We start from the raw sequence: 27,008 nt of genomic DNA, 5'->3' as shown, positions 1-27,008 counted from the left end.
CAACTTTGCAAGTTCTCATAGTTTCCATATGTGGCCTACTGTTTGTGATTCTGAATTAATTAATTCTGTTATAAGTTCAAATCCTGATCCCTCCAAGCTGCCACTGACAGGTCCTTGAACAAGACCTTCTGCGAGTCACTTTGTTTAAAATAATATGCCAAATTTTGTCCCATTTTAAGGTCTTTTTTAAAAGCATTCTAGTTGATTTGTCCTATTATTATAAATATCAGTTGAACACGGTAACACAAGCAACCGGCTGCTTATTATGCAGCTTTTCTTCTCACCTGTGATGTCACAGCATGTGATTTAATGCTTCTCAAACCGGTTCATTGGATCTCTGCCTCGGGGTAGGTATGTAGAAGCGAAGAATCGTCTGAAATGTGCTGCTCTAATATCTTGTTTATTCACCCGTCACTAGTCTCAGGTCAGAGCAAAGGCAACAGTAGCATGTTTCAGCTGATGATATTTGTTGACATTAATAGCCTTTCTTTATATATATATATAAAGATAGAGATATATAAAGATATATAATACATATAAAAGTTTAATATTTGCTAAGGTGTTCATTTCTGACTCTGTTTAATTAAACACTGCTGGTCTTTATGGGATGTTTAGGTGACTTAGGTGTGATCTGATTAAACTCATAAAGATCAGCATGATTGTTCTAAACGTAGGATGATGGCAATGGGCTTTGAGTAATTTTACTCCCTGGTGTGATGTGTAGCCTGCATTATTAATTTTTGATTAACTGACACGTGAGACACAAGAAGCAGCAGTTAGGCTTAGCAAGGTCAAAAAGGTGCAGAGATCTGTGTGCACACGTTAGCTGCTCGACTGTGCAGAACAAGATACGAGAAACGGTCCTTAAAGGAACATGCTGCACATGAACATTTCTCTGATTTTGCAGGTCTGACATCTTTGGGTTGATGTGTGTGTGTGTATATATATATATATATATATATATATATATAATAAATAGATAGTAATAATAGTCTAGTCTCTACTCTCATTTGGGGAAGCTAACGAGATGATGTGTGATGAAGCTATTTTACGTCTTTGTAATGTTTGTCCTTATTTTGCACCGCTATCGCTTTAAAAAAACCATTAAAATCAATTGAAGAACAAGAATGTATTGGCTAAATCAGAATTGTTAGCAGTTTTTGTATTTCTCATTTCTATGATTAATCTCTGATCTGATTAGTCAGACAAGGTTGGATTAATTGTCTGTAAGAGCAGCTCGGACAGAATTTCTGGTTGTAGATTAAATGATAAAGTAATGTAAACCTAATATTTAAGTGTTTCTTGTACTGAGGAGATGATGATGATGATGATGATGAGGTTAAAACCATGCCTTGTTACTTCACACACAAATATGACCAGCATTAAGTTGGCTGTCACATTCATGGAAGGAGTTTTGGGTGCACGTTGTAAGTTTTGTAAGTTATACCCCACAGAATACATTCTCCTTTGTCATGAAGTATTTCACTTAACATAGCTTATCTTACTGGGGGGGAAAAAATTATATAATGTGCTCTATATAACAGTGCTAAATAGTTGCAGGTATTCAAATAAACAAAATGGCAAGGGTGCCCAAATTTATGCACCCGTCTAATTTCATTTTAATGCATGTTGCACATTTTCTTTTAATCCAATAAACACTACTGTCACTACTGATTTGATCAATTAAAATGAAATTGTTGATCCAAACACCCAAATATTTATAAATGAAAATCATGGAAATTGTGAGGGGTTCCTAAACTGTGTGTGTTTGTGTGTGTGTGTGTGTGTGTGGCAACTGTTTCATGGAAATACTGTAATGTTTCATGTGATCACAAACAAATTATAATCTTTAAATCTTTTATTGCGCTAAATAAAAATTCTGCGCCGGAGATGTGTTTAGGAAAGCTGTAAGGCCTGTGTACTCTATGTATGGGAAAGAATAGTGTCTGTGGTTGGTGATTATATATGTTCATAAGGAATTATAGAGAATCTTGACACAGTCCAGCAGGGATCCAGTTAGATTTTTATAATAATCTGGACCTCGCAGGAAGTGTATTTGAGGAACATATGGAGCAATAAAGCCAAGTTTTAAAGCGGTCAGACTTTAAGTACAGGTGTTGAACCGTCAAGTTAAACATCTCTTTAAATATTGCATTCTATATTCAGTTATGGTCTGGAAAACTGACACCAGACTAACCAGTTTCACATGGTTCGTGAGGTAAAGGATAGCAAGGATGCAATCTAGCATAGCATTTTATGGGTTTTTTTTCTGGTTATGGTCGGTTTTGTTTTTTTTTTTTTTTAAACTATGCAAATATGGGAAACTTTTTTGTGTGGCTGAAACAGGAGTCCTACAACCATCTAAACACAATTCAGACATTGTACATGAGATATATTTACTGTTAGCATTTTCTTTTTCTTACTTTTTATTTTCCTTCTAACTTTATCCAGGTGCGATGTGTTCATCACGTAACAGACACAGCCGTCTTACCTGCCAGCCGACACCAGGGCTTTTGTTGTCTTTTTTTTTTATTTTTTTTTTTCCCCTCTCTGCCTTCTAGGATTCTTATCAATGCTGGCATAAAAAAGGCTAGATGTAAGGCTGAAAAAAGGGTGACGTAATTTTAAAAAGAATAAGTAAAAATGGCCCTAAAAAACAGCATATAGTGCTAAATGTGTACATGATTAGACCGGTTTTTGTAATATCTTGTGCCGTTGTGAAGCAGGTATTTCAGGTTCTGAGTAAACAGAGTGATGAATACACTAAACAATTGTTTTTATGTACAGTGAAGCAGTGTCTGAATCACATTGTATGTGCTGTATGTGGCACACTGTAGGGAGTACAATCCAATTACGGTGCACCCTAGAGAGGTAGAAAGTAGTGCTTTAACAAAGGGCTGATATTCTTTACATCATCAGTTTATGTTAAGAATTCAAAATGCACAATAATCTTTCATCGGCTGTTTTAATTTTGCAGATTATAAATGTATAATTCTCTGCAAATAAGTTCTAAACATCTGCCCCACTGATCCGAGATCGAGAGAACGGTATCAAAGTGGTATTGTAATAACATAGCATTTTTAACATGGTAGTAACTGTTAAAAAAAAAAAAAAAACAATTTTTAGATCATCTGGCTTTTTTTCCCACAGTACTCAGATGTTCAGTTTGTGATCCTGTGCCCACTGTAGCCTCAGGTTTCTCGTCTTAGCTGACAGTATTTGGAACCTGGTATCATCTTTTGAGCCGAGAAGCTTATTAGAGTAGTTAGCGTAGCCTTCGTCTCAGCCCAAACCAATCTATTCCTAGTCCTCTGACCTTTCTGATCAACAAGGCGTTTAAATCTTCGGAGCTCAACTAATGCTGTTGTCTTTGATTAAACTGATTGGTATGAAAAACAAAAGGCAGTTTCTAAAATACTCAAACCAGCACATCAACAACCATTACTAAAGATTTAGCTGAAATTGGTCAAGCTTGTTACGTCCTATATCTATAGTATGTGTCTAGATCGGTAAGGTTCAGGTTAAGGATTGGACGCCGGGACTATTTGAAGCCACCCACCATTTATGAAGTGCACTATTTTGGTATATAAAATAGAAGTTAGGCAACTGTTAAGAATTTAAAACAGTTTTAAATTGTGGTTGTAGCTATAATGGAAAACCGAAGCTTCCAATCTGTTCTTTCTCTCCTTGCCTCTTCAGCACAATAATGAGGATAATTCTACAGGGATACATTAATTTTCCTTAGCTTTATGGTAAACATTGTATCACTGAAGGAACAGGAAAACAGAAAAATGCCCAGGAGAATTTGTACACACTGGCTAAATTAGCATTTTCATTAAGTGGTTTAATTGAAAGTTAGAAAGTAAATTTGTAAAATTGTCCAACAATTTTTTTTTATATTGAAAAAAGAGTCCTAGAAATGTTTGATTAGTTTAGTGATGAATTGCAAGATGCTCAGATTTAGAACAGAGGCTGGTTAAAAAAACAATTTTAAATACGAAGTCAATTCATGTTGGTTTTGCGAAATGCTTCCCTCTTCACTGAGCATGCCACTGGCTAGCTAATTCTCAGAATTAAGCTAAAATTTTCTTACTACCTCCTGTACACTACAGTATAATATCAAATTCACTTATTGGTTATTACCCAAAAATTGTTTCATTATTTTCCCTGGATAGTTAAAATTTATGTCAAGTGTCATCAGCTAGTGGTCCGGTAGCAGACACGGTAAATATTTATAGCTAAATAAACAGTTTTTGCTAGGCTAAGATAGTTAGCTAATAGCTAACTATCAAGTATGGATCATACTTGATGTTAAAAACATTATTCTAAGCATCAAAGTGTATGAGAAAATCATATCATCATCATATTGATGGTTTTTTTTGTGAATCTCAGCTTCAATATGAATAGTATTGATGAGTGAATAGTATAGAGTTTGTGATCGACTTTGACCGGCTTAATAGGTTTAGATATATAGGTTTTATATTGAGCTCTGGAGCTGGCTGTAATCCCATGCTGTGTGTAACAATATCTTCTTACAGTCTCCTTTTTCACGCTTGTTTCAATACTTTATTAGCACAAGTGGATTTTGTTCAGTGATCCCTCAGAGGGCTAAAATAGCAGAGCTTTTCCTGAAGGCATCTGACACCAACAACAACAAAAAAGTTAGCAGTTAGCTTTTTGTAAACGTACATAGGAGAAATAAAATATTAAATGTCAGGTTTTTTTTTTTTCTTTAAGTCACATTTAAATGTAACAGTAAATTAGCATATCCCGAATAATCAGATATTAATTTTAATGCTAACTGATAACGTTTTCAGTAACATTCTGGATATAAAGCTTTTCATTACCTAAACTTTCATTTTATTACCATCATTTATAGGCTAATTGTTTTTCTGGTTATTATTATTATTATTATTATTATTATTGAGGTTTGTTTTAAAAAATGAACTTTAATAAACATTTAATGCAAAAATTTGCTCAGACTAACGAAATAAAAATCACTGAATTTTCACTGAATGAGTTATCACTGATAACTCTTGGAGAACCACTAAATTCAACAAGATCTGATTTTCTTTATTACAATTGGATGTTCGCTACGTCATCTATACAAGATAACTGCATTTACTTTAATGCTTGATTCTGAAAGCTAACTAACAAGCAGACAATCGGCCCAATATCGAAGCTAGCAATAAAGTATGAGCGCTTCAACGTCTGTCTTCATGAGTTCAATTTGAAAAAAAAAAACACACACACACACACACACACACACACACACACACTTCAAAGTTATTACCAGAATTTGACATGGGCGTATAACAAACTTGTGAAAACACGAAACAGCTTATTGACCTTTACAGGATTTTTAATAGTGTTTGTTTTGTATTGTCTATATATTTACATATTAAGAAGCCAACAACCTTGTATATGATGGCACATCTAGTGAGCTTATACTGGAGTTGTGTTGCGTCTGCTCCTCAGTAAGCAGTTTTTGTTGACGTCTACATTTCAGCGTGTCACGAGTTTTCCGCTGAAACACAATACACTGGTTTGTGTGGGCAACACAGCAAAACACAATGCACACTGCATACAGGGGATCTCATTGTAAGATTTTTAGATATAACACATTGTATTGTGGGGTTTGTCCAATTGAAACTAGATGTTTAAACCGGAGTAAGTATACAGCTTTCTATCAGGCCTAGCACAGATACACATAACTGAAGACGTGTGTAAATTAAAAGAGATTAGCAGTGACATGAATACAGCAGGGTACACTAACCTGAAACCAACAGACTTAAAATTTCTGATATTTGTCAGCAAGAATTTGTTGCCTTTTTTTTTTTAAATCCTTTTTTTTTTCTCAGCTACACAGATTTTTTTCAATTTGAGCCACATCCTGTCTATCTTGAAAATCCTACAGATTTTTATTTAAATTTTTAATTTATTTTTATTTTAAGGTTTTTCCTTTCCTTTATTTAACAGATTATCAGTACCAGTACATGGGGGGGGGGAAAAAAAACAATACGCACTATTTTTTTTTCCTAATTCGAATCGACATAATCGACTTGCTGAATTGGTCAGAAGATGTTTAATTTTTTATAAAAACAGCTTTTACAGTTCATCTGTAATCGCTGGCGGATTACTGAAGTAGTTGAGGAATTAAAGACTTTGGATGTACTGCCATAACATAACACCAAAATTTAATTTCTTGAAATATACATGCTCCTCTGAGTGACACTATTAACAGGTATTAGTATTTCAGATTTTCTGTTAGATTCCTGTGTTTAAATTTTATGTTCTCAAATGTGATTCTTTCTGCATTTAGATCACAAACGTGTCCTTGCCAGACTACCTAGTGGCTTCATCGGTGGGTCTTCTGCCTACCCAGCTCCTCAACTCCTACCTGGGCACCACGCTGCGCACCATAGAGGACGTCATAGCCGAGCAGAGCATCAGCGGATACTTTGTGTTCAGTCTGCAAGTAAGGAAATTGCAGTGTTTGTCAGTTCTTCCATCCCCCATCGAGTCAGCTGGAGTGCAGTGACTAATACTGAGGGGATTAAAGGGCATGATTTGAACTTGTCAGAGGTTTACATTGTGTGAGGATTAGACAGTTGTTTTGGGTGTTTTTAAAGATTTTAATCACACATGTCGTAATCCCGTGTCTGAGAAAAGTCTACTAGGCTTGACTTACTGCTATTAAACATGTCTGATGTAGACAACAGTCTTTTGTTATGCAACAATGATCAGGACCACGCTTTTGGATGCAAATGTACATTAAGGACATTATTTGAAGCTTCTTTGTGCTGTTGCTGATGTAAGAAATCAAACACTTGGGCAATGGTGTCATAGTGTTGATTATTTTATAGGTAACAGCACATCCTATACTGTTTAATCTGCCTTATGGCTCAGAAGTCTGACAAGAACAATACTTTAAAAAACATCTCATATTTTATCCATTTATAGTTACCTTTTAATGCATCTTCTTCTTCTTCTACTTTTGTCTTTTCCCACTAAGGGTCTACTTTTGTCTGTTTCCACCTAACTCTATCTTCGGCATCCTCTACTCTTTTACTAATTACCTTCATTCAACACATCAATCACATATATCTCCTCTTTGTCCTTCCTCTTCACCTCTTACCTGTCAGCTTCATCCCCAACATCCTTCTACCAATATAACCATCTCTCTCCTCTGTACATGTCCAAACCATCTCAATCTATCCTCTCTGTCCCCTGTCCCTAAAACAGCCGACCTGATCTGTCCCTCTGATGTGCTCGTTCCTAATCCTGTCCATCCTCGTCACTCCTAAAGAGAACCTCAACATCCTCATCTCTGCTACCTCCATCTCTGCCTCATGTCTTTTCCTCACTGCTACAGTCTCTAACCCCTACAGCAGAGCTGCTCTCTCTACTGTCTTCTACACCTTTCCTTTGATTTTTGCTGACACTCTTCTGTCACACAACACAGTTACCATTAATATATAGTTACCTTTAATATCCCATCAGTTTGTCCTCATATCACTTACATTATAATAGCTCTAAACAGGGACACAATTACCAGTCTCTCTTTTTTTTGTCCTCTATTAGAACAAAAAACGGAGCTTGTCATGTTATGAAGAAAAAAAAAATCAACTTAGGCCTGCCGTACAAGTCCTTTTGATTGAATTGTTACTATAGAAACAATGATGTGTTTGAATGCGCATGTTAATATAAGGGCTTAGTGGTTAGCACGTTCACCTCACACCTCCAGGGTTGGGGGTTCGATTCCCGCCTCCGCCATGTGTCTCCGGGTACTCCGGTTTCCTCCCCCGGTCCAAAGAAATGCATGGTAGGTTGACTGGCATCTCTGGAAAATTGTCCGTAGTGTGTGAGTAAATGAGAGTGTGTGTGTGCCCTGCGATGGGTTGGCACTCCGTCCAGGGTGTACCCTGCCTTGATGCCCAATGACGCCTGAGATGATGACCCGAGGTAGTTCGGATAAGCGGCAGAAAATGAATGAATAAATGATTGTGTTTTATTTTAGTCATAACTACTTCCAGAACTGCTGTTATAGGAAAATTAATCAACCTTCCGACCAATCAGAATCGATACTTTAACAGCACTGTGGTGTAATTCAGAATGCTGTATAACCATTAATCTGTTAATTTCCAATATTACAATCTATTCTGTGGCTCAAAGTTTGTACATTGACTAAAATGAAAACCACAAGAATACTGTACTTTAAGAGAGCTTATCTGTTTATCTTCCTCAGATCTTTATCAGCATAGGGCTGATGTTTTACGTCGTGCACCGAGCGCAGTTGGAGCTGAATGCCGCTATCGCAGCCTGCCAAATGGAGATGAAAACATCACATATGAACGGCAGCATGTCGAACCACGGCAGCTCCACGTACTGCAGCAAGCGGACCGCGGCGTGCGGAGGGATTAACATCGTCTGACGCTTCACAGTGACATTTATCCTGGTTCGACGTATAATACCACAGCCTTTTTTTGTGGCGTGGTCCTGACAGAAAACGATCAGGCTAAAGATGATGAAGACGGCATCCGAGGCCAGAGAAACGTCCGTTCAGGTTCAGTGCTGGTGTGTGATCCGGGAAGACGTTGGAAATTCTCTCCGAAGTGCGAAAGGAAGCCAGTATTTTGTACTGCAGGACAAAGTTTAAATAGAGTCTAATAGTTTCTTTTGGGACTTTTTTGTTTTGAAATGATTATTTTTTTATAGAGTACGGATTTAAATTAGAATTTTTATATATCTAGAGCAGGTGTCGAGCATGTGTTTTAGAGCGAACACTACAGTATTGTGCAGTAAAGAGACAGCTGCTGGTGTAAATGCTATATATTGTCATATGCTTTTAGAAATATGTTATACATTTGCTTTTGGTGCTTTTCAGAATCATGATGTTTATTATTATTGTTATTATTATTATTACCGAAGACATACCACCTGGCTAGGAAACAGTTGCTTTACGCCAAACCCGGGATCACATTCGCGCTTCTTCACTTCTGCTAGCAACAGATGGAAAGGAAGGCAAATTTCCCAGCAGGGTATTTAACGGTATCTTGCCAAGATCCATCAAGTGCAGAATGATGAAACCGAGCAGCGGGATTTTATCTGTGTTCAGTCTCTCGTAATGCCACTTGGACAGGCTGGTGAGCATTTCTTTCTTTTTTTTTTTTTTTTTTTATTATAATTTTTTTTATCCTATTTAACCAAATGTGTTACTATAGGGCTTCTTTAAACCTTTTTTTTTTTTTTTTTTTTTTTTTTTTTGTGAATTGTTTTTTTTTTTTTTTTTGCCTTTTAATTTGGAGCCAATTTCCATAACATATATTTATTGTGTGCAATACCTGTGTTAAGCTGTCACTGTTAATATTTCAGGTAAATTATAAACATCATAAAACAAAGAGAAGCAATTCCCCATATTCACATATTTTGCTTATTTAAGTTTGAGGGATAATTAATAATATTATCAAAATTAATGTAGTATTAATGAATATTTTAAGATTATTATAATCATTTCCTGGAGTTAAATATTATAAATGCAGGAATTATTTATTGGTGAGGTTGAACGGCACTTTAAAACTAACCCTACGTTCACACTCGCAAGTAATAAAGCAGGTGTCCATTCAGTTTCTACGTATATCCGCAATACGAAGTCAAGGTCATTTAAGACCTCTTATTAATGTATCCAGAGACATAATGAAGAAATCCAACAAGATTGGAAAGAAGGATTAGAGATCAGTCATACGGTTAGATCATTAAACTTCTAGTACGCAATGACGCAGTAGCCCAACTTACATAATACACTTGAACTAAAGTGTATAAAGTCTATATCTTGTGTAATGAGATATTGGCTATAGATCTTTAAAATAAATATATTAAATAGCTTCACACTAACAAGGGAGAAACTGCAACTGATACAAGTGATGAGTCATTTGCTAGTGTGAACATAAGGTTAATTATTTAATTTTGTGAAACCAGTGAAACATCTGCACAAATCTTCCACAGTATCCAAACTTCTTTCCAAGACCACCAAGAAGGACTGGCTAACCTTATCAAAACTGATGCGTAGATGTTTTTAGACACAAACGCCTCCAGAATGTTCGCTGACTTCATCTGAGCTGTTTAAACTAGCCCTCGGTTTTGTCTTAATGAGCTTAGCGCTCTGAGCACGGTGTTCCTCCTACCCCAGAGATCTCATGGGTCAATTAGTCCTCGCGGTCTAAATTCCCACAACAGGAACAAACCAGGCGGCTGTTATTTTCCTGAGGATATCAAGTTTAAAATTAGGAACAGTCTCACTGTTCAGGGAAAAGAAACAGCCCTGGTTTGACTTTTTTCTTTTTTTATTTTTTTTTTTTTTTTGCAGTCTTTAAATGTCACATTCCTAGCATCAACACTATTGCGTGGCAGTTCCTTTAGTTGGTATGACGTCAATGCTTTTCTTTTGTTGTGTTTTCTGAAGACTTGATTAATCAGCAGCTAGCCACTACTAACGATGTAAAGTAAAAATAATAGTTATAATAAATGACAAAAACATGAGTATGGCTTACTTTTAAATATGTTTATGCAAAAAGAATAGGTTTCATTTCCATTCTAAATTCCTCACAGTCTGGTTCTCCAAAACCATGTATGCTAATAACATATCCCATGCTGGTTACTTATTAAAGTGCATAACGAATAAGTGAAACACACAGGTATATGATAATTTTCCTTATATATCAACGTTTTAATGTAGCACATTAGGAAACATTTGGTTCTGTCTTCTCCCCACAAGTAAACATACTGTCTGGTGAGCCTTTTAGCTATTTGGCAGACGCGCTGCATAAGGGCGTCTTCCAAATGCTTTAAATGTTAGCGTCTTTGTTTTTCTCCACATGAATTTATATAGCAGCCTTGAACTGGATTTAACTGTTTTCATGTACACGGTCTGACAAGATTATTTTACTGACAACCACATCGCTCTCGTCGGTTGAGATTCGTAACAATTAGCTCAATTTACATACCGAGGTGTCGCTTCACAAAAAGCTGTATGTTTACAATAATGCTCATTAATTGAAAAAATTAGGAAATATGTTTTTCTTCTGGTTGTTGAACCTGCTTGTACTCCCTGCAACTACAATTTAAAACTAATATCCCAGATGCGAAACCTGCTCATCCCTGGTACCCAGGCTACTGATTTGTTCACACGTGACATGCTTTCAGCTATTATCTGATATAATTATTGTTCAGTATGATCAATGGACTGTTTGGTTTTCGTATACCGTATATCTGGAATCATCCTCTGGAAATTTGTGGACTTTACTTCTAACCTAACAATCGACAGGTCTGTGAACGTTTGGTCATTTTGAAATCCATCCTTTATTTATTTTTATTTTTTTTTAACATCCAAATTCCCATTCCCATTGCTGCTGCTTAGACTCCAGGGTCTGAGCAAAATGCTGATAAGGGCTCAAATATTCCACATCAAGTTCTACACTTATCTTTACAGGCTCATAAATATAAATGGCTAAGATAAATAGACCTATCAACTTTTATAACAGTTTGTTACGTCGGTTTTCACACTTGCATGTTGTATGAAATGGCACACGAAAACATTCCTCGACGAGATTTCTGTCCGGATAAGTTTTGAAGTAGGAATGTTCCCCTCGTTTGATAAACTTAGCAATAACTGGAAGCAGAAACATCTTTGATTTAGGTAGAGAAATGCAACATTCCTGGTCTTGTGTTATGATGTCAGCCTGCCTTGTACCTCTTGCTGCCTATGACAGGACATGACACTAGCCTCTGGCATGATCATACTACACGTACATGAAAAAAAATAGATGTTGAATGCAAAAAAAAAAAGACAAGTATAAAAAATATATGGGCAAATGGGATTTACTCACAGTTTGTTTAATCGATATTTCTGACAATTATGCAACAGACGAAATCTGACATGGGGATGAAACATGGTTCTTGGTGAGTCTTTATCTGAGATTCCACCTACGGCTACAGCACACCAGAAACCCAGTGCACATGTGATTTCAGATAAGTACAAATCAGGGACCGTTATGAAACCTCTGCCCCATGAATCAAGTGCATTTATCAGTTTCACTGTATTTTGTAAAACAGATTCTTACAGTGTGTAAACAGATATTTATCGCTGTATCACACTTGGTCTGTGTTTATTTAAGAAATAAAAAGGTCTGATATAAATCAGTTGGTTTAAGACTGATTCATTTTAAGATAATTAGGTAAGATGGTGTAATGTAAAAAAACAATCATTGATTGCTGATACATTTTCTGTAATAACTGATGGCAGTTCACTAGAAGGCAAATTTTGCATGCATTATAATGACCATATTCTAATATATATTAGTAAACTACTCACTCACAGGGATGTGTATGGGGTACATACATTTTATATACACACACACACACACACTCACCGGCTACTTTATTAGGTACACCTTACTAGTACCAGTGTGGTCTTCTGCTGCTGTAGCCCATCCGCCTCAAGGTTCGACGTGTTGTGTGCTCAGAGATGCTCTTCTGCATACCTCGGTTGTAACAAGTGGTTATTTGAGTTTCTGTTGCCTTCCTATCAGCTCGAACCAGTCTGGCCATTCTCCTCTGACCTCTGGCATCAACAAGGCATTTGCGCCCACAGAACTGCCGCTCACTGGATATTTTCTCTTTTTCGGACCATTCTCTGTAAACCCTAGAGATGGTTGTGTGTGAAAATCCCAGTAGATCAGCAGTTTCTGAAATACTCAGACCAGCCCATCTGGCACCAACAACCATGCCACGTTCAAAATCACTTAAATCACCTTTCTTCCCCATTCTGACGCTCGGTTTGAATTGCAGCAGATCGTCTTGACCATGTCAACATGCCTAAATGCATTGAGTTGCTGCCATGTTATTGGCTGATTAGAAATTTGCGTTAACGAGCAGTTGGACAGGTGTAGCTAATAAAGTGGCCAGTGTGTGTGTGTATATATATATTCATTCATTCATTTTCTACCGCTTATCCGAACTACCTCGGGTCACGGGGAGCCTGTGCCTATCTCAGGCGTCATTGGGCATCAAGGCAGGATACACCCTGGACAGAGTGCCAACCCATCACAGGGCACACACACACACTCTCATTCACTCACGCAATCACACACTACGGACAATTTTCCAGAGATGCCAATCAACCTACCATGCATGTCTTTGGACCGGGGGAGGAAACCGGAGCACCCGGAGGAAACCCCCGAGGCACGGGGAGAACATGCAAACTCCACACACACAAGGTGGAGGCGGGAATCGAACCCCCAACCCTGGAGGTGTGAGGCGAACGTGCTAACAACTAAGCCACCGTGTCCCCTATATATATATATATATATGAGAGAGAGAGAGAGAGAAAGAACCCAAATATGTCATACTTGGTAATTTTTTTATTCAGGAAAATATTCCAATATTATATATCTGTGAGAGGCAAAAGTATGTGAATGTCTTGGTTAAGTACTTAATTTCAAGGTCAAAATAAAGTCCATCTGATCTCAGTCAATGAGATGACATTCAATTTTATTTAAAGAACAGAGATATATCAAAGTCTGATGTTTATGATGTGTGTTTTTGAAAGGGGATCATGGCAAAAACAAGGGAGAATTCTGAGAACTTGAAAAAAGAAAAAGAGTTATTATTGCTCATCAGGCTGGAAAAGGTTACAAAATCCTCTGTTAAGAGTTTGGACTCATAGTCATATAGATTCAGTACAAATAGAGGAAATTTAAGACCATTGGTGCATTCCCAGAAGGGGTCAACCAACAAACATCACTCCAAAAGCAAGACATGTAATAGTCTGTTGGGTCAGAAAGGAATACAGGCCTCTAAAGGCAACTAAAGGCCTCTTTTACTTTGGCTAACGTTAATGTTCATTAGTCTGCCATCAGGTAAATACTGAACAAACTCGGTGAGCAAGGCAGAGTCACAAGGAGAAAGTCATTACTCTCCAAAAACATCATTGCTGTCCATGAGGTTTGTTAAAGATCAGGTGGACAAGCCAGAAGACTATTGGAAATATAATTTGTGGTGGAATGAGACCAAAATAAAACTGTTTTGTTTTAAAATGAGGAGCATTATTTTTGGAGAAAGAAAAATACTAAATTCCAACATAAGAACCTTATACAGTCTGTTTTAACCACGCCAACTTAAAGACAGTGTTACTGAAGTTCTACCAACATGTGAACTCTGGAACAAGGGGAAATAATATACTGGACTTTGTTTACACTACAGAGAAGCATGCATACAGGGCTGAGCCCCGACCCCCACCTCAGGTTCTCAGATCACATCTCTGTTATGCTAATCCCCGCATACAGACCAGTCCTGACACTCACAAAACCGGTTCAGAAACTCATCACAGTCTGGCCAGAGGATGCTACGTCAAAACTCTAGGACTGCTTTCAGTGCACGGACTGGAATATGTTCAGAGAGGCAGCCACCTACAACAACCGCACAGATCTGCAGGAGTATACTGAAACCGTGAGTGCATACATCAAAAAGTGCATTGATGATGTCACAGTCACCAAGACCATCATCACAAGGGCAAACCGAAAGCAGTGGATGACAGCTGAGGTCCATGAGCTGCTAAAGACCAGAGATTAAGCTATCAGGACAGGAGATAAGGCAGCTCTTAGAACAGCAAGAGCCAATCTGTCATGTGGCATCAAAAAAGCTAAACGGACATATGCAGACAAAATCAACAGTCACTTCACAGACAGTAAAGACTGTGGAAAGCCATCCGAAACATCACAGACTACAAGCCTCCGCCACAGGCCTGTGAAAACAACACATCACTCCCTGACACACTGAACCTATTCTACTCACGGTTTGACATGCAGAACAACACACCTGCACAAAAACTGCCCACGTCACCCAACGACCAGGTGCTCTGTCTCTCTCCAGCCAATATAAGGAAGACCCTATCCAGTATTAACTGACGCAAGGCTGCGGGCCCTGACGGTATACCAGGCCAGGTACTGAAAGACTGTGCAGCACAGTTGACTGAAGTCCTTACAGATGTCTTCAACACCTCACTGAGCCAGGCAGTCGTCCCCACATGTCTCAAGTCCACAAACATCATACCGGCACCGAAGAAAGCACCTGTGTCCTGTTTGAATGACTACCGTCCCATAGCACTGACAACAATCATGATGAAGTGCTTTGAGAGGCTAGTCATGAAAAACATAACAACCAGTCTCCCCAACACCCTCGATCCGTTCCAGTTTGCATATCGCCAGAACCGATCCACAGACGATTGCCCTTAGCCTCCCTTGTTATGCAAGGGAGCAGTATTTACACAAGACAACCTTTCATCGCCATTGATTGTCCTGTTTACTGTGTCATGCTTATCAAAGAGTCTGAATAAACCACATACCAAATAAACTACACAATGAATAAATAAAGATGTCTCATATAATAAGTGTATATTGTTCATTCATTCATCTTCTACCGCTTATCCGAACTACCTCGGGTCACGGGGAGCCTGTGCCTATCTCAGGCGTCATCGGGCATCAAGGCAGGATACACCCTGGACGGAGTGCCAACCCATCGCAGGGCAGTGTATATTGTATATTTTTATAATATACTATATGTCTACCATAGAGGTTGTCAAATTAGGATCTTTTTTTTTTATTATTATTAAGTTTGTATAGTTTGTATTGTCTCTGTGGTTAAACTTCAACTTAAGTTTAATCCTAAAACAAACAAGTGGCTTATTCATAATGCAGCTTGAATGACATTATGAGTCCATGATGGAAATGTTTTTCCCTTTGCTTGTTCTAAAAAAAATATATTTTTAATATATTCGGCAGGTAAGGTCGTAGAAATTGAAAAGGGAGAGAAATTCAATTCAGTACGATGACATTTCAATAAAATTATAATATATAATGTTTTAATCTGAGTTTGACCGACTTTGACAATTTCCATGATACCTCAGTGCCCAAGATTATTGGCAGGAACTTCCATTTCATGAACAGAAAATGTAGTTCAAAGGGAAAAGTTTGATTTTAAAACCGCAAACTATATTTAAACTACATATAAAGTAAACAGCAAGTTATCTCTGAAACTATTGGAATGGCCAGGCTAATTCATTTGCTTTTGTTGACTAAAATTAAAAAAAAAAAAACAGACTAAAATATTTGGTTTTGTGATCAAAAGATAAATGTGAAAGAGTTTAGAGTTTCAGTTTTTATTTTATGATTCTTACATGTAGATGTGTGAAACAACATAGAACATTGCACATAGGACCTAGACAGATCCTTTAACCACTTTTAATAGCAGATGTCAGGGCAAGAATACATTATAACTGGTACTGATACTCATGTCATAACCAGACAAAATCAACAGTCACTTCACAGACAGTAAAGACTGTAGAAAGCCATCCGAAACATCACAGACTACAAGCCTCCGCCACAGGCCTGTGAAAACAACACATCACTCCCTGACACACTGAACCTATTCTACTCACGGTTTGACATACAGAACAACACACCTGCACAAAAACTGCCCACGTCACCCAACGACCAGGTGCTCTGTCTCTCTCCAGCCAATATAAGGAAGACCCTATCCAGTATTAACTGACGCAAGGCTGCGGGCCCTGATGGTATACCAGGCCGGGTACTGAAAGACTGTGCAGCACAGTTGACTGAAGTCCTTACAGATGTCTTCAACACCTCACTGAGCCAGGCAGTCGTCCCCACATGTCTCAAGTCCACAAACATCATACCGGCACCGAAGAAAGCACCTGTGTCCTGTTTGAATGACTACCGTCCCATAGCACTGACAACAATCATGATGAAGTGCTTTGAGAGGCTAGTCATGAAAAACATAACAACCAGTCTCCCCAACACCCTCGATCCGTTCCAGTTTGCATATCGCCAGAACCGATCCACAGACGATTGCCCTTAGCCTCCACCTAGCCCATACACACCTCAAAAATAAAAACTCCTACGTCAGAATGCTGTTCATAGATTTCAGCTCAGCATTCAACACAATCATCCCACAACAGCTCATTCAAAAACTGCAAGCGCTGGGCCTTAGCAACTACCTCTGTAATTGGATCCTGGACTTTATAACCCGAAGACCAGAGTCAGTGCGTGTCGGCCAAAAAACATCGAGCACTACCACACTGAGCACAGGCGCGCCACAAGGCTGTGTGCTCAGCCCACTGATCTTCACACTGCTGACACACGACTGCACTGCAAGTTCAGCTCCAACATTGTCAAGTTTGCTGATGACACAACTGTGATCGGGCTCATCAGCAGCAACGACGAAACGCACTACAGAGAGGAAGTGGCTCAGCTGGCTAAATGGTGTGAAACAAACAACCTGTCCCTCAATGTGGAGAAGACAAAAGAGGTTGTGATGGACCTCAGAAGGAACTCCATTGAGAACCGACCACTGACCATCAACAACACAACAGTAGATAGGGTTGGCGGCACAAAATTCCTGGGGGTGCACATCACGGATAATCTCACCTGGTCCACCAACACGGTCACTCTCCAAGAAGGCACATCAGCGGCTGCACATGTCTCCCTCCACCCATCCTCACCACCTTCTACTGAGGAACCATAGAGAGCGTGCTGACGAACTGCATCACTGTATGGCACGGGAACTGCAGTGCAGCAGACCGCAAGACCCATCAGCGGATAGTGAATGCAGCCGCAAAGATCATCGGCGCCCCTCTCCCCTCTATCGAGGACATCTTCATGCCTCAGCAGGGCCAACAGCATGGTGGGGGACCCCACACATCCCTCCAACATCTTTCAGCTCCTAACATCAGGAAGAAGGTACAGGAGCATCAGAGCATGCTCTGCTAGACTGTGGAACAGTTTCTTCTCCCACGCTGTGAGAGCCTTGAACTCAAACCACCACTGCCGCCCCTGAAAAACACAAAGGCCTCCTGTGACGTGACCCACCTGACCACCACAAGCCGCACTCACCACAGCATTAGCACACTGGCACAAAAAAAAAACTAAAACGATGTGCAAAACCCACAGACAATACACATGTTTACATGCTCGTGTTGCACATTGCATCTTGCACTAGCCTGCTACCAGCTGCTTGACTTTGAATGCCTCCTGTTGCACATGTACAATATCTAGGGAAGCATTGTTATAGTCTACATATTTATATTTATTTCTTGAGTGTATTTTTTGTACTGATGGCATAGTCGGTACCTGCCCCCTGCTTCGTTGTTGTTTTATGTTTATGTCTGTACGTATGTTGCACCTTTGACCTGTGAGACACGACATCTCGTTCCACTGCATGTCTCAACATGTAGCGGAATGACAATAAAGCTAAATTGAACTTGAACTTGAAACATGGTGCAAGCAGTTCATGTGAGGACACCCACTAAAATCCCAGTGTTGAAGCTCTTCTGTACTGAGGACTGGAATAAAATTCTTCTATCTTTTAGCTGTTGTGCAGGACTGATCAAAAGTTACCGGAAACTTGACTTACAGTTATTGCTGCACAAGAGCAAGAACAGATATCAAAATCTGAAATCAAAAGCTCACATAATTTTGCAAAAAATAATTTTGCATTTTGTGTGTGTGTATATATATATATATATATATATATATATATATATATATATATATATATATATATATATATGCTAATAATAAATAAATAAAACTAATAAATAACTAAAACTAATATATTATTTACAGTTACATAATGTACTATTACTGGTACCATTGTAATAGTTATACTAATAGTAAATTCTCCTTCATGTGAAGAGCAATTTTTTTATTTTTCAGAGAAGTGCACTGGATGTCTTATTAACCTCAAAAAAAAAAAAAAAAAAAAAAAAGACAGAGAGAACTAAGAGGCTGGTGAGGAGTGTAAGAGTTTAGCCTTGCTATAATGTAAGCGATAACAGAAACCAACAACGTGCTGTTCTTTAAAAATAATCAGTTTCAATTTGGTTGCTTTCTGCTTCGTTTACAGCATGCCCTGTATTTCCATACACTACAACTGTCTAAAAGCTTGTTATTCTAATGACTTAAATTCTTTTCCTATTTGAATTTGCTAAACTAAAATGCAACTGCTGTGATATGTCAAACAGGATTATAGAGTTGATGTACCATTCTAGCTCTATTTAAATTTAGGCTCTACATTCACTGGAAAGAAAACAAGTAAGTGGAATCTGACAAATCCAGTTTAGTTACTGATTCCCAGGCTGACTGATTCCACAGTGAGATTTCCAGAGTTAACTGCATGTCTGCTCAGCATGTATGTCTTCACTGAAAGTGCTCATTGATAAGGAGGAGAAGAACACGTCTGCAGCCTGGTTGGTGTTGTGTTGTTATGCAAGGGAGCAGTATTTACACAAGACAACCTTTCATCGCCATTGATTGTCCTGTTTACTGTGTCATGCTTATCAAAGAGTCTGAATAAACCACGTACCAAATAAACTACACAATGAATAAATAAAGATGTCTCATATAATAAGTGTATATTGTATATTTTTATAATATACTATATGTCTACCATAGAGGTTGTCAAATTAGGATCTTTTTTTATTTTTTATTATTAAGTTTGTATTGTCTCTGTGGTTAAACTTCAACTTAAGTTTAATCCTAAAACAAACAAGTGGCTTATTCATAATGCAGCTTGAATGACATTATGAGTCCATGATGGAAATGTTTTTCCCTTTGCTTGTTCTAAAAAAAATATATTTTTAATATATTCGGCAGGTAAGGTCGTAGAAATTGAAAAGGGAGAGAAATTCAATTCAGTATGATGACATTTCAATAAAATTATAATATATAATGTTTTAATCTGAGTTTGACCGACTTTGACAATTTCCATGATACCTCAGTGCCCAAGATTATTGGCAGGAACTTCCATTTCATGAACAGAAAATGTAGTTCAAAGGGAAAAGTTTGATTTTAAAACCGCAAACTATATTTAAACTACATATAAAGTAAACAGCACGTTATCTCTGAAACTATTGGAATGGCCAGGCTAATTCATTTGCTTTTGTTGACTAAAATTTAAAAAAAAAAAAAAACAGACTAAAATATTTGGTTTTGTGATCAAAAGATAAATGTGAAAGAGTTTAGAGTTTCAGTTTTTATTTTATGATTCTTACATGTAGATGTGTGAAACAACATAGAACATTGCACATAGGACCTAGACAGATCCTTTAACCACTTTTAATAGCAGATGTCAGGGCAAGAATACATTATAACTGGTACTGATACTCATGTCATAACCCTACCTGGCTCTTGTCTGAGTTGTATATTCCAAAGTACATTCAGATAGGAATCTATTAGAGATTAAAGTACAAGGACAAATATAACGAAAAGATTCAGACTCTGACTCACACTGATCACTAGTAACGCACTGAATGCAAGACGTGTACACTCACTCACTCGTCTTACTCATTTTATCCGACAAGTACGTGTCCAGTTATAAAAAAAAAAAAACACTAATAAATAAGTTTCAATGGTTTTAAATTGTTTGCTTTCATTTCCTGGGTTGTGATTCTTATCTCTGTCCTTGGCTTTGCACAGCTGCTTGAATTTCATAAACTGTTTACTTTAGAGTGATTGGAGAATAAGGTCTTGCAAGTATAATGCATGTTTATTTATATACAGTTTAACTCATTTAACACCAAGTGAATTGAGTAAACTGTGTAACTGATCCTCAGACTGCTCCATTTATTGCTCCAGTTCTGGTTTAAGGGACAGCATTGTGTCTCTTAATAGTCTTAATAGAATAACAGAAATAACAGTAGAATAAGTAAAAAAAAAAAAGCCTTCTAAAACAAAAATGATAGAAACATTTGCATAAACGTATACACTAGAACTGTTTTTAATATTTTATATTTACATATTTAAAAACAGTAAATATCATAAATATGCATGCTAAAAAAAGAATTCCTAGAATGCATACATTATTTACATAAAATAGTATGTAAGTAAAAAGAGCAAGAATTTGTATGTATTTTTGTGGTATATTTTTATTAAACTCGCTTTTTTCCAATAATTAAAAATAAAATATTTAGTTATTGATAAATAATTATTGATATCATTTTTGTTACAGTCTCCTTATTTTTCCAACCACTTTCCCACAACAAAGTACAAAAAAAAAAAAAAAACTTCTTTATGTAACACACTTTAATATGCAAATTAGCCCATGTGTCACTATTTTGGAGCGACGCCACCAATCAGACACAAGTGCAGGATAAAACAGTCTTTGATTTTATTCATTTAAAACAACCTGAAGACATAAAGACGTCACTGAAACCAAAAAGTAATGAAACAATAAAAAAACCCAAAATACCAAACTGAACAATGACTTGACAAAGACAGACTCAAAAGTGTAGACATAAATAGGGCAACACTTTAGGTGTAATGGAAGAGGTGATGAAACAGGAAACAAAACACTTGGGAAAACACATGACAGTCAACAAGCTGTAGAGAAAGACCTACCAGCACCAAGTGGACCTTCTAGTGGTCAGGTAGGGAATTGTCCCAGTAGTTCCTAACACCATGCCCTCAACTGGTGACTTCTCAAGCATGTAATATATTTAGAAAGATCCATAAAAACTTAATATAGTCTCAGCATTGGAAAGATGCTGTCAGGGGGATAAAAGAGAACTGCGTTCACAATAACATTTTGACCTTTCTATTTTATTCATACAGTGCTTTTAAAATGAATATTGTCTCAAAGCAGCTTTACAGATCTCAGGATATATTTATAGATTTAGATTTACCAATCCAGAGGCCTTGGTAAAATCCAGAGGCCTTTAGACCACATGGTGAAGAAACTCCTCTTCATCTGTGTGAGAGCAGATAGTGAGAATATAAATTATAAATCATCTTACAACTGTATACCACAGAGTCTAGTAGTGTGTTGGAAAGATGTTGTCTATAAGCAGTAAAATTAGTAAGGTTTGCAGAGCCAGTTTTAATTTTCACTTGGCTTATTATCACCAAATTTAGAAATTATGTGTAAATATCTAGATCAACTATCAGATTTTAATACATTGGCACTGTGATTACAAATTTGGTAATTAATCCCCATGTAATATTTTTTATTAATAAGCTAAGGTTTTCACCTCTACGCTTTGTTAACTGATCTTTTTCTCTCAAACACACACACACACACACACACCTACAGTAAGGCTGTTTTATTTTAGTGAAACTATCGATTTGATTATGCCACATTAAAGAAAATGTCCATCTTTTCTACTAGTTTTTAATCAAATACAAGTCCACTTACTCATTATCATTCATTCATTCATTCATTCATCTTCTACCGCTTATCCGAACTACCTCGGGTCACGGGGAGCCTGTGCCTATCTCAGGCGTCATCGGGCATCAAGGCAGGATACACCCTGGACGGAGTGCCAACCCATCACAGGGCGCACACACACACACTGTCATTCACTCACGCAATCACACACTAGGGACAATTTTCCAGAGATGCCAATCAACCTACCATGCATGTCTTTGGACCGGGGGAGGAAACCGGAGTACCCGGAGGAAACCCCCGAGGCACGGGAAGAACATGCAAACTCCACACACACAAGGCGGAGGCGGGAATCGAACCCTGACCCTGGAGGTGTGAGGCGAACGTGCTAACCACTAAGCCACCGTGCCCCCCCTTACTCATTATCATTATTAAATAACTGTTAAATAACATTCTGTGAAATTATTACAGTGGATGTGGGATATAAAGGGACATAAATCTCACTATTTTGAAATTTGTGAAGTCTGTCATTAGTACAAGGAATAAAATATATGACTGGTTAAACAATGATGTGAAAATAATTTGCTGGAAAATCCCAACACTGGTTATCTTCCTAGTACATCCCAAAGTGTTTTATTCCTCTTGTACCATACCTTGTTAATAATTCTAAATCATATACATTTTTATATTCATATACAACCTCTTTATCTTTTTTTAGTTGTATTTAAAGTTGTTTGCAGAACAAGTGAGTTCCTTTTTTCACATGCATTGTTTCAATTCAATTTATTTGTATAGAGCTTTTAACCGTTCCCATTGTCTCAAAGCTGCTTTACAGAAGTATGAAAACAGAAGAGAGAGGAAAAAGAAATAAATATATAATAATAAGAAAAAATAAGGATAAAAATAACTAAATTAATATATACAATTAAAAGTTTAAAATGAATTTTAAAAAATATTGATTTAAATTTTATGATACTATATATCTGTCCCTATCACTATGAGCCACCCGGAGGTGACAGTGGCAAGGAAAAACTCCCTGAGATGATATTCAGTTTATTGTTTATTCAAACATATACACAAAAATAAAACATGTTAACAAGTACATGTATAACTGATTTTATACTGATGTTCCCATCATTGTTCCCATCATTAGGCTTCGAATCAAGTAAAATATATAAACTAGTTAAAAGAGGTAGTGTGACTGCTAAACTGGACCAAGTACTAATGTTGGTCAGATGTTTTATTTTGAACAGGTGTATAGACATTTAAAATGGTCTATTTTGGTACAAAAGCAGATAAAATCGAGCAGTCAGACTGGAATTAAACCCTCATGCATTAGCTTCGGCGCAAACTGACTGGAAAATCATAATCCATTCTGTCTTCTTGCTCATAATCTCAAGCATATGTACACTTGTTCCTAAACTGTGAGTGGATAGAATCATACACTCCAAGCTTAACTGGTAAAACTGCAGTAGATTCCCCAGTGGTCGCTGGTGTAGTAACCACAGTCCAGCTTCTCCATTCCGACCAGCACCATGTGGTCTGGACTCACTTTAGCCCCTGTTTTGGCAGGTCTCAGGTAGATACGGTCAAAGCGACACCTGCTTATATATGACACGCTTTTGTTGTTGTTTATTTTAGTGTCCCATGTGTATCTGCAGTGCTCCTGTTTGCCGAGCTCCTCCCACACATCAATCACACCAGGAGGCAGACCACCCACTTGTGCTACCTATACACTCACACACACACACACACACACACACACACACTTAGTGTATACTATATACTACTATATACTGTGGTAAGAAAATCTGAAGCGGTTATTTAATAATGCTATGCTAAATGTATGAAATACAACACTTGGGTATGTTCTTCAATGGGAAATAATAGCTAATGGAATGCTGTGATTATAAAACACAAAAGAAATGACTTCAAAAGAGCCTCAGGGTCATTTTTTGCTATGCTATCATGCACACATTTTGTCTTTCTTCCTTTTTTTTTTAATGCAAATTTTTAAAAAAATGATGAGACATTAATTAAATAAAATTAACATTGCATCAATTAACTCGTATTTTTACCAAAACAGACAGACGACATCCTGCCCTGCTCCTAACCTCAGAGTCTCGAAGATTGGTGTCCCCTCCAAATATGACTGTCATGTTATCTGGCTCCTCCTTTACATTCTGCAGCACGACCTTCAGCTGTTTCATCCTCTCTGCAGCCTGATCTTTACAACTCTCCAAGTGTGAGGTCATCAAGCAGAGCTCCTGACCTAAAACTGTTACCTGCAGGTTACAGAAGACAGTTCACGCATTTCATACTCTTAACTGTTTAATACATGAATGCCATGTTCTGTCACTAACTTTGGCACATAACAGATTTCTCATCATCCTTGTTGTTGGGTAAGGAATTATTGTACTACTTTGTAGTTTTACTCTGGACTTTTTCAGCATTATGGCAGTGAAGTATCCTTCTTCGTTTCCTTAAATGTGAATAAAACGAATGTTTAGAAAAGTACTTCAAACGTCTCTCATCAGGAAACCGTATTGCCGTAGATACCTTCAACAATCTGGTAGGTGACTGCTCGCTTCTTAAGATACTGAAGGTACTGAGGGATGAGCTCTTGTAGGAATACCACATCTGGTGTGTATCTGTGGCAGTACAGTACAAAACAAATCAGCACGCAGTTAACTGTAGTAAAAATAAACATGTCAATGGAAGTAAAAATGAAAGGCAACCCCAGAACCCCCCCTTTTGCATCACTAAAGATCACATGTAGACATATTGATAATATATTGTCATTTATATTAGAGATGAGTGCTCTGCATTTAATAGCAAGCTTGAGAGTCACTCAGTAGCACTCACAGTGCCAGATAAGAGCACAAGCCTCTGGCTCGTTCCTTGAGGTTCAGCGTATCTAATCCGTCTACATTCCAGGAGATGAGCGAGAGCTTGCGGTCATCTTCGTCCTCCAAACTGTTTTTGGAATTAGAGCAAGCAGGCTCGTCCTCAGTCAAGTCGATACTAGCATGTCAAAAGAGAAGAGCCCTGCAGTTACATGAATATCATGCTCACCACCTGACCCACCATCAGATTCAAGAATTCGTTCTGTTGCGTAACAAATTTAAATGAACAAAATACTACTTCGCCTTTTTATAAGCAAGAAATTATTGCTACATTCCAACTCACCTACTTTTGTGAAGAAAAAATATGCACATATTTGAGTGTAATATATTACACTTATACGACACTTTAGGAAACATTATTTCTAATCTTGGATGATTTTATGGCGTTTAGCAGACACTCTTATCCAGAGCGACGTGCATTTACGTATCTCATTTATACAGCTGAGCAATTGAGGGTTAAGGGCCTTGCTCAGGGGCCCAGCAGTGACAGCTTGTAGGCCCTGGGATTTGAACTCATGACCTTCTGAGCATTAGTCCAACACCTTAACCACTTGAGCCACCACATCCCCACTTTTTAGGATAGAGAGTAAGCTAGCTGTCATTGTAACTGCACTAGGAAAATGTCCCCTTGGGATGTCACTGTGTCACACAACTAACACACCCTGAATCATTACATAGGACAAAATTTAATATACAGAAAAAATGTTGTTGTTTTTTTTTTTTGAGGAAAGTAAAATGGTGAAATGTCATATTTTCATTTTAAGTCTGTTTATTTTAGTTGGAAAGTTTCATAAAGATAAATGTAAGTGGTCTGGAAAGAAACCAAACATTTTTCATTTTAAGCTGGAAATGAAAACTTATTTTGAAACTTTAAAAGGACTTACAAGCCGAAAAGCTGTCAAAACTATGGACTTTTACAAGGCCGTTAATTCCTCTTCACTGTGTTAATTGTTTTGCTGGATGTAAATTAATTGTTAAGTGTTTTGCTGGATGTAAATTAATTGTTAAATGTTTTGCTGGATGTAAATTAATTGTTAAGTGTTTTGCTGGATGTAAATTTTTTTTTTTTACATTTATGTTATGTTACTGTTCTAAAATTTGAATAACATGGCATTGCATTTTTTTATGTTATCATTTGTTATTCAGACAATACAAATAATAATATAAATAAAATAAAATAAAAATGATCAAAAACACAACACAGACAATTAAGTTAGCTGTTAAAAATGGCTGAGCATCTCAGGAATATTTCAATGTATTTATTAAAAGTGTTTAAGGTTAGACTTTAATATTTAAACCAACATGGACATTTACCACTCTGTGAGTTTTGAGTTCATCTTCCTTTCTGACTCTGGAGCATCTCTGTCTGTCTCTTTACACAAAGGTCGTTTATTTTCCTCATCTTTGTCCTCGACGTCAAAAACCGACTCCATATCCGCTTCGAAGAAAGAGTTCAGAGCTCTCTAAACACAGAAATAAATAAATAATGTAGGACATTGTAACAAGGCCTATAGTAGCTATATAATCCAAAATAACACCAGGCTTCGTTTCAAATAGCTTCATTTTACAAAACAAGTGCACTTGGTAGTGTGCAGTAGTCATATGACAACATGCACATATTCATGTAGGTCACTAAGGTAGCGGTTACTAAGGCGTTTGAGAGTCACCCTAAATTCATCCCTACCTCCAAATCCCAGTTGTTTTCAGCGAGGTAGCACTGAGCCACAGGGCTGTCCGACCCGGTGACGGTTGCAAATTGCTCACAGAGCCGAGACCTTGTTTCCTCTAAATCCTCCATTACACCGTTTATTTCTGTCAAATCAGTAATGAAGCTGCGCGCTAGTTCAACTCGGTGTAAGCGGAATAACA

General features: G+C 37.5%; 2 protein-coding genes across 3 annotated transcripts in view; one reads left to right on the top strand and one right to left on the bottom strand.

The window, feature by feature from the left end:
- Nucleotides 1-24,466, top strand: part of tmem64 (transmembrane protein 64) — a 27,312-nt gene extending 2,846 nt beyond the window's left edge. For both annotated transcript variants that reach the window (XM_060865656.1, XM_060865655.1), the window contains 3 exons: nucleotides 6,323-6,478; nucleotides 8,249-9,146; nucleotides 24,320-24,466. In XM_060865656.1, the coding sequence (XP_060721639.1) occupies nucleotides 6,323-6,478; nucleotides 8,249-8,434 (342 nt within the window). In that variant the 3' untranslated portion in view covers nucleotides 8,435-9,146; nucleotides 24,320-24,466. The remainder of the gene's footprint in view (nucleotides 1-6,322; nucleotides 6,479-8,248; nucleotides 9,147-24,319) is intronic.
- tdp2b (tyrosyl-DNA phosphodiesterase 2b) lies at nucleotides 23,281-27,008 on the bottom strand. The gene is made up of 7 exons (XM_060865654.1): nucleotides 26,824-27,008; nucleotides 26,454-26,602; nucleotides 25,099-25,257; nucleotides 24,793-24,884; nucleotides 24,597-24,715; nucleotides 24,348-24,518; nucleotides 23,281-23,962 (listed from the first exon to the last, which is right to left on the bottom strand). The coding sequence occupies exons 1-7, from the start codon at nucleotides 26,935-26,937 to the stop codon at nucleotides 23,687-23,689; spliced, it is 1,080 nt and encodes a 359-aa protein (XP_060721637.1). The 5' UTR covers nucleotides 26,938-27,008; the 3' UTR covers nucleotides 23,281-23,686.

Source organism: Tachysurus vachellii, chromosome 3 (assembly GCF_030014155.1).
Source record: "Tachysurus vachellii isolate PV-2020 chromosome 3, HZAU_Pvac_v1, whole genome shotgun sequence".
NCBI lineage: Eukaryota > Metazoa > Chordata > Actinopteri > Siluriformes > Bagridae > Tachysurus > Tachysurus vachellii.
This window is presented reverse-complemented; position numbering and strand designations above follow the sequence as displayed.